An 8,897-nucleotide genomic window follows, 5' to 3' on the forward strand; every position below is an offset into this window, starting at 1 on the left:
GACTCAGCAGTCACACAGTGGGTCGCCTGTGCTGATGAATGCTCCTCAAGTCAGGGAGTGACTGACTGGCACACGAGGTGTCAGGCGTGAGAAGCTGCTCCTGTTCTTCCCCGTCTGAGAGCGGGCGAGGACAAGCCAGAGAAGAGCTCAGCAGCGCTCACCTTGGACACAAACCGAGACTAGAAGACCCTGCCTCTACAGAACCAAGGTTAGCAATCACTGCAGGATGTCGGTTGAGAGGTTTGCAGATCAAAGTTTCCCACAAGCAGCTGTTCTTTGGAAAAAAAAAGACCAAAAAAACACTGAGATTGCCAGAAATTCTCCCTAATCCACAGGAAGACATTTAATCTAAAGCAGCAAGTTCTGGGAATGTGGCTCCGCTTCAGTGGTGTCACCGTGGTAGGCTGTGTGCACGATCATCCTCACCAAAGCAATGAATGACCCAATTAATTGTCAATTAAGTAACGATAGACTGGGAAAAGGTGACCACTGAGGAGAGGGGAAATGCACAGGCTAATCTGAGTTTTTGAGAAGCAATGCAAGTCTGTTGTGGTTAGAAAAAGGGTTTTTCCAGTTATGGGTACTTATGCAAACAAAAACTAATTGTCTTCTAAAATCTTTGTGTTCTGGCTACTGGGTGTCAGACCCCGGTTTCCCAAACCCCTTTGTCTCCTGGGCTCTGTACTTTTGAAGCCTCATGGTTGGCTGGAAGAGAATTATAGAAGGAAGCAGTTGAAGTCCTACTCCCACTGACACCCACCTGAGCACTATCTTGCTCGGGCGGACAATCACGCATGGTCACTATGGTCCAGTGAATTCTTTACCGTCACAGGTGGGGCTGTTGTTTTTCACCTTGTCAGTTGCCAAAGCTAAGGAGTCCCTTCACTAAGCGGCGGGATGTGTTTTCAATAAAGCCCGGCGCCTCGAAAGAATCCCAGCAGGACTGTGAAGTCATGAACATCATGAAATGGTGATATACACTGATATGTTTTCATAACCAGGGATTGCAACTTTTTTCCCCCTTTTTTTGTCAGGAACCATATGTCATGGAAAGAAAGAAAAAACTTAAAAAACAAAAAGGAAATGCAACCCCCTTTCTTATTTTTATGCTTTAAATATATATATATGTGTGTGTGTGTGTGTGTGTGTGTGTGTGTGTTTTCCCCAGTGCTGTGGGTGTGTTGTTATGAAGAGCATTGAGCAAGTAGAGAAGGAGGGAGGTGGGGGACTGAAAGTGACTCAACCAGAGCCTTTGGTTTGGGAGAGTATAAATAAGGACCTGACAGCTCTCAGAGCTCAGAAGGACAAAGACAAAGACAAAGAGAGTTACCTGCGAGTGAAGAAAGAACCTGTCCATCTTCCTGAAGACAGCAGCACCGTCACTCCCTTCAGCAGGCAGCTCCGAGTCTTTTCTTCCCTCTGACAGGTAGTTTAGATCCCTGGACAGAAAGTGTGACAGTGTATCCTCGCTCTCACCATGAGATCCTGTGTTCTGGCTGTCCTCACCCTGGGGCTGTGTGCTCTGGGGGGACTCTGCATCCCCATCAGGACAACCTACGTGAACTTCGCCGGGGAAATCATGAAGAACATGACCGACGAGGATTTGGCCAATGTGAGTAACCCACCCCGTGCTTTTTCTGTGCTTCCAAACGACCCAAGCCACATCTTTGTCTGAGTTGCTCATGGTCAGAGGACCAACCTCCAAGCCAAACTTCTGGGCAATCTCACCACAATGTGTGGTCTCAGTCAGGGTAGGGCCAGCGGGGTTCAGGTGGTTATTGCAGAGGAATGGGAATAGGTTTCACAGGCACTAGAGTCCGTTTCAGATGGACAGCAATGGGAAAGGCAGCAGTGATTTTCTGGTGACTTGCAGATATCACAGACAACACAGCTGGGGCAGCACTGGGCTAGAGATTGTTACTAACGGTGCGATCGAACAAAACTAATAAAAGGCAGAAGTTAACCAGGGTCTTAAATCTTTATTGTGCTTGATTCCCTTTTTCACATATGCCAGGTTTATGAGTAGTACATGTGTTTGAGTTTTAGACACAAAAATACTGAGATTACTGTCATACAACTGGTATTGAAAGCAGTTTCTTTTGTGAAGGATAACTGAATGAGCAGCGTAGACTGTCTGTCGTGTTGTTTATTAAAGCAGGGTGTCTCTGCCTCCTGCTCCCGTCTCCTCCCCTGTATGAAGGGGTGCAACCCTGGAGAGACACAGTCCCGCATATATCCCGCCACAATAATTAGTGTGTGGGGACCTGGAAAAGATGTGGACCCATAAAGCACATAACCACCCTACGCATGCATCTCTGACCTGTGCCCTCTCTCCCTTCTCTCCCGCCCCCAACACACACAGCGGTACCTGGAGAAATACGGTTACGTGAACCCAGTGTTCCGCAGCAGCGACGCGCATGTGTCCACCAGAAAGGCGCTGCTCAGGTTGCAGAAACAGCTGGGCCTGGAAGAGACAGGACAGCTGGACAAACAGACACTGGAGGCCATGAAGCAGCCCCGCTGTGGCGTGCCTGATATCCGCAACTACCAGACCTTTGATGGAGACCTCAAGTGGGACAAGAACGACATCACATACAGGTACGGCGCTGCAGGGGTGGAGGGGCCAGGCAGGGGTGTGGGGGTTGAAGATGGTGGTGGTGGGGCCGGGACAGGGCTGGGTGGTCTGTTGAACGGCTGTAGTCAAGTCTTTTTACCAGTGGGGACTTGACCGCAACAGCAACTTTGTAAATCCATCAAGACACAAACATAGATCTGGAAGAGTGTTTTTGTTAATCAGTTAAAAATTAATATTATATGAACTTAACTTACAATGCCTGTCGGTGTCTCTGCGTTGCTCTGTTCTGGTTAAATAATCAAGCAAGATCAACACGTGATGAAATGACACAGTGCTAAGAACGCAAGCAGTCGTAATGCAGTGTTCAGTTTGCCACCTCTGAGAGTGTCAGTGCTGCCCCCGATGGAGAAACAGGCATTTCCCTTCACAAGCTGAGCATCTGAACATAAGGTGTGCAGAGGAATGGAGAACTAAGTCAGTTCACTTCATTCAAAGATGTCTGTGCATTGCAATTGCATTGTGGAGGGCTGGGGGTCTCGGCAGTAAACATGACAGGGTTTCTGCTCTCTCCTCTGCAGGATCCTGTCCTACTCTCCTGACATGGACGCGTCCCTAATTGACGATGCCTTTGCGCGCGCCTTTAAGGTGTGGAGCGACGTGACGCCCCTGACCTTCACCCGCCTGTACGAGGGCATTGCAGACATCATGGTGTCCTTCGGGAAGGAAGGTCAGTGATCCACCCAGTCCAGTGGTCATTTATTCCCCCATTAATGTGACTCGCACAGATCCAGATTAGGATGAATGTACCGCAGGGCAGCTCTGTAGCAGCAGTGCAAACCATACAGGACTCACTGCCCAGGACTGCTCTGTACTATGACTACCACTGCTGGCACTATATATACTGTTACTATTACTGTTGCTATAGTTTGTATGTGCATTGTAGCTAATAATGATTATACAACAAGAACAAATTAAAAAGTGCATTTTCCATCCACAAGTAGTTGAGGACAGTGTGTCCATAAGTCTTACAGTAAAAGGCAACCAGTTTGGAGAGATTTTTAGTGAAGTGTTGGTCTGTGTTGCAGATCACGGGGATGGTTACCCCTTTGACGGGAAGGACGGACTGCTGGCCCACGCCTTCCCCCCCGGCGAGGGCATACAGGGGGACGCGCACTTTGACGACGACGAGTTCTGGACTCTGGGCAAAGGACCAGGTTTGGTTTGGCTTTGTAGATACACTGTGGATGTGTGTTGGCCCTTTCAATATACTGTCAGGCCTTCGTTTAATTCACTGTGCTTTGTGTTGCGTATACTGAGACGTTTGTGTTCCAGTCTGTAATGCTTTGTAAGTCACCTTGTCTCCCTCAGTCAACCAATCCAGGCTCCACACCCAAATACAACGCTAGTCCAACAAAAAGCACAGGCTTAAACAAACGTTTATCGGCATTGGTTGTTTTTAACAGTCGCCTCTTATCTGTGCTTGCAGGGGTAATTAAGCATTCCATAACTATGCTTAAAAGTCGTTTAATAGAGCAATTGATTGCTTTGGTGGCATCATTTGTGGCAGTATGTCGCCACCTAGTGCTCATTTTGAGACATAATCATTAGCCACTACTGCACCACTTTCATTAAAATAACATTTGTGATGTTATTTTACCAGACTATAGGGCAGAACCATGTGAGACTGCACCATGCACTGTGCACCTGAGTTTGGGAGTATTGTATCACGTCTGTTGTGGAGTGTCCCTATGTCCATCCCCCCCAGATCTGCCACCTCCCCACAGTACCTTCAATCCCCAAAATGCTGACCGCTGGTTTCTTCTTTGCCCCTTGTGTTCTGCTATTCAGCTGTGAAGACGAGCTATGGCAACGCCGAGGGCGCCATGTGTCACTTCCCATTCAACTTCCTGGGCGAAACGTACACCACCTGCACCACTGAAGGGCGCTCCGACGGCCTGCCCTGGTGCGCCACCACTTCCGACTACGACCGTGACCAGAAATTCGGCTTCTGCCCCAGCGAGTGTGAGTACCAGAGTATCACTGAGGAGGCACAGCACAGTGCAGCTCCCAGACCTGCTGTACATTACCCTGAGACAGTTCACTTAGATATATATGTTTAACCTTTTAATTTTTGATGATTGTAAATAAGTAAACAGGTAAAATCCTGAGTGGATTTCCCCACAAGGTGATTTTTCCTTTTGGCACCTTCAGATTTGTTTTTTTGTTTCGTCCTGGTCGACCTCTCTTGATTTGTCTTGATCCCCGTCTCGAAACACAGCCGTGTCACGCTGCCGCTGTGGCTCAGGCTGATCGCTAGGCAACACAGGTTTGATTTTCAGGCTCACTGCTCTAGGCTCATAAGTGTGGGGCGCACAATACTATACACAATACTATTGGTGTTCTGGGGTGCCTGAGCTTTGGTTGATGTTCTACACATGTCAGGGAGGGTGTGATGTGTGTGTGTGTGTGTGTCTCTGAGTTGTGTCAGTGTGTGTAACGCTAGCCCCTCTCTGCAGTGCTGTATACGTTTGCGGGGAACGCCGATGGACAGCCCTGCGTCTTCCCCTTCGTGTTCCAGGGCGAGTCCTATGACCGCTGCACCACAGATGGCCGCAGTGATGGGTATAGATGGTGTGCCACCACCAGCAGCTTCGACGACGACGTGAAATATGGCTTCTGCCCCAACCGAGGTGAGGCATCCTCTCTGAGCACCCCCATCACACACACACACACACACACACACACATCGAGCATCATTCACAAGAAAGATGCAATAATTAAATTAAATAAATCAATAATTCTGGATTCTTTGGGGCTTCTCAGACACTGCTGTGATTGGTGGAAACTCTGAGGGAGAACCCTGCGAGTTCCCCTTCATCTTCCTGGGGAAGTCGTACGACTCCTGCACCAGTGAGGGCCGAGGAGACGGCAAACTGTGGTGCGCAACCACCAGCAGCTACGACAGGGACCAGAAGTGGGGCTTCTGCCCAGACAAGGGTGAGTGCGTTGTGTGACCATGACTTTCATCAAACAAAGAAAAAATGTAAACAAGGAAAATCACTCGTCTAAAGTAAATTAATGGACCACGACACTCACCCCGACTGCTCAGTGTGACCCTGTCGTTCTCTCACCACTCCCAGGGTACAGTCTGTTCCTGGTGGCAGCCCACGAGTTCGGCCACGCACTGGGCCTGGACCACTCCAACATCCGGGATGCCCTCATGTTCCCCATGTACTCCTACGTGGAGGACTTCTCCCTGAACAAGGATGACATCGAAGGCATCCAGTACCTCTACGGTGAGTCCTGGCCCTGCCTTCTCACACACACACTCTGAACACAAGACATATTTGTGAATCATGTCGCTCACTTTCCTTCTTCTCCCCCTCAACTTCGCACAGGACCCAAAACTGGCCCTGACCCCACACCCCCTAAGCCCAAGACCACCACGGCCAGTCCTGCCTCTACCACCCCGACCTCCCCGACCTCCCCGACCTCCCCGCACACCCGTACTACCACCACCACGACCAGCCCTGTTGACCCGACCAAAGATGCCTGCAACATTGATTCATTCAATGCCATCACTGAGATCCAGGGAGAGCTGCATCTCTTCAAGGATGGGTAGGCAGAGCTGGCATTGCGATACATACAAAAGAAGGACTCTGAGACCTAAGGAATTTGTTTTTGGTTATTATTTCTCTGCTTGGGTGTTCACAAGACCTGTAACCCTGTGTTTATCTGCTTGTCCACAGTCAGTACTGGAGAATGAAGTCCCAGAAGCAGGTAGTGATCAAGGGCCCATACCCCATCGCGGAGAACTGGCCAGCGCTCCCCAACACCATTGACACGGCATTCGAGGACCTGCTCACCAAGAAAGTCTACTTCTTCTCAGGTACAGTGAGATATAATTCATAATTCAAGTTCCCCCCGCCAATTGCATCTATACAGATTGATGTAGGTCTCTCTCCCATCTGTCTGATTAAAGCAGACATTAAGCGCAATTACACAGAACAGAGAAAGGCCATCTACACCTCGAAATCCAGGCTCATCCTGGCCACATTCTGTCCACAACTGTGTTGACCTTTTCCCTCCCTGTGTCTCCTGGGCAGGTCGGCAATTCTGGGTGTACACAGGGAAGAGCGTGCTGGGCCCCCGCAGCATTGAGAAGCTGGGCCTGGACAGCAGTGTGGAACGCGTTGAGGGAGCCCTGCAGAGAGGGAAAGACAAGGTGCTGCTGTTCAGTGGAGAAAACTACTGGAGGTGAGCATGGCACAGTCACATCAGATCCCTCTCTCTTCTTTACATCTCTCTCAGCCCTCCTCAGTCACAGCCTGCTGATCTGACAGCAGGCAGCAGGCTGTCCTCTCTCTGACCCACCGCCTGTTCCTCCCCCCAGGTTGGACATGAAAGCCCAGACTGTGGACAAGGGCTACCCTCGCTACATCGACCAGGTCTTCGGAGGTGTTCCCATCGACTCCCATGATGTCTTCCTGTATAAGGGTAAGCTTTGTTATGAATCTATTGTACGTGGCTGTTATATGGTTTTAAACCACAGCACTCAGACAGTAGTTTTACTAGTAGGTGCTTTTGTGTTTTGTTTAATTGTGTGTGTGTGTGTGTGTTACAGGATCCTTCTATTTCTGCCGAGAGAGTTACTACTGGAGGGTGAACTCTCGGCGCCAGGTGGACCGCGTGGGCTATGTGAAGTACGACATCCTGAAGTGTCCCAACCCATCCCGCCGCTAATGAGCCAGTTGTCCCGTCCCCCCCTTCCTATACCTCTGACCTGCCTCCTGCTGGCTACTGGGGGAATAATTATTTATTTCAGGCCCCTCTCCTCCTTCAAAGTTCTTGATATTTCTCTTTTCTAGTGTTAGTGCCTTAGAAGACCAGAAAAAAGGGACTTGTTTCTTATGTACGGAAACTGTTATAGTTTAGTGTCCCCACAGCCCCCTTTCACAGCCTTAGATTCACTTCAGTAATGCCACAAGGGCATCTTATTGTTCCTTCAGCCAAGGGGGTTAGGCCAAAATAACCCCATTTCTTCAATCGCTACTTCTTCCACCTGCTTCAATAGGGGGTTGTCTGAACTACTGAAACACATTTTGGAGACTAAATCCCTTTGATTATTGTGCACTAAATCAGGACCCAATTCAACCCTTATAATAATTGTTTTCAGTATTTGCCCTACCTGCTGTCATAATCGCTGAAATGCACCAATCAGAAAGTTCCTAGACTGGCTCCTCCGTCTCCATTTGTTGACAACTCCGTCTGCCTGGAGCAAGCGGGATTATATATTTTTGTGTTTGCTTTGAAAGCCTGGATTTTTCTTAAATTAATTGTTATTTTTTAATTGTATTGTTATTTGGATTGTTTTTGTGTTTTGTTTCTAAAGAATGATGCAAAATTGTTTGTTTTATTTTCTATTTAAAATGACCATGGAGCTAACCAGAGAAGGCACTGGAAGACATGGTTGTGAACTGAATTTAAATTATTAATTGAAAGAAGAAACAATCTTTACAATACTGCCTGTGAATTTAATAAACTTTTCAGCATTTTTATCCAATGGTCTGTTGTTACATTATTTTGCAGTAGTATCCCCTCCACAATTTATGTAACTGGTGTCTCCTATATTTATAATCTTGATCTCTTGCAGGATTTGTATTATTATTATTATTATTACTCCTGTCAAAGCTGCACACACATAATAGCTAAACATGGAAAAGTAACAACACACATAGACACACACACATATACACTCACCTAAAGGATTATTAGGAACACCTGTTCAATTTCTCATTAATGCAATTTTCTAATCAACCAATCACATGGCAGTTGCTTCAATGCATTTAGGGGTGTGGTCCTGGTCAAGACAATCTCCTGAACTCCAAACTGAATGTCTGAATGGGAAAGAAAGGTGATTTAAGCAATTTTGAGCGTGGCATGGTTGTTGGTGCCAGACGGGCCGGTCTGAGTATTTCACAATCTGCTCAGTTACTGGGATTCTCACGCACAACCATTTCTAGGGTTTACAAAGAATGGTGTGAAAAGGGAAAAACATCCAGTATGCGGCAGTCCTGTGGGCGAAAATGCCTTGTTTATGCTAGAGGTCAGAGGAGAATGGGCCGACTGATTCAAACTGATAGAAGAGCAACTTTGACTGAAATAACCACTCGTTACAACCGAGGTATGCAGCAAAGCATTTGTGAAGCCACAACACATACAACCTTGAGGCGGATGGGCTACAACAGCAGAAGACCCCACCGGGTACCACTCATCTCCACTACAAATAGGAAAAAGAGGCTACAATTTGCACAAGCTCACC

General features: G+C 47.9%; 1 protein-coding gene across 1 annotated transcript; it reads left to right on the top strand.

Moving 5' to 3' along the window:
- Positions 1 to 1,286: 1,286 nt before the first annotated feature.
- On the top strand, positions 1,287 to 8,133 carry mmp9 (matrix metallopeptidase 9). Its single transcript, XM_066702211.1, has 13 exons — positions 1,287 to 1,612; positions 2,363 to 2,598; positions 3,154 to 3,302; positions 3,661 to 3,789; positions 4,424 to 4,597; positions 5,092 to 5,265; positions 5,399 to 5,572; positions 5,716 to 5,871; positions 5,974 to 6,193; positions 6,325 to 6,464; positions 6,682 to 6,832; positions 6,969 to 7,072; positions 7,200 to 8,133. Exons 1-13 carry the CDS (start codon positions 1,478 to 1,480, stop codon positions 7,316 to 7,318), a joined length of 2,061 nt encoding a protein of 686 aa, XP_066558308.1. The 5' UTR covers positions 1,287 to 1,477; the 3' UTR covers positions 7,319 to 8,133.
- The last annotated feature ends 764 nt before the right edge of the window (positions 8,134 to 8,897 follow it).

Source organism: Amia ocellicauda, chromosome 4 (assembly GCF_036373705.1).
Source record: "Amia ocellicauda isolate fAmiCal2 chromosome 4, fAmiCal2.hap1, whole genome shotgun sequence".
Lineage (NCBI taxonomy): Eukaryota > Metazoa > Chordata > Actinopteri > Amiiformes > Amiidae > Amia > Amia ocellicauda.

Coding starts and splice junctions, on each gene's coding strand:
- mmp9 (XM_066702211.1), top strand. CDS start 1,478: ATGAGATCCTGTGTTCTGGCTGTCCTCACCCTGGGGCTGTGTGCTCTG. Junction 5,573..5,715: donor GGGCTTCTGCCCAGACAAGG/GTGAGTGCGTTG, acceptor CACCACTCCCAG/GGTACAGTCTGTTCCTGGTG. Junction 7,073..7,199: donor TGATGTCTTCCTGTATAAGG/GTAAGCTTTGTT, acceptor TGTGTGTTACAG/GATCCTTCTATTTCTGCCGA.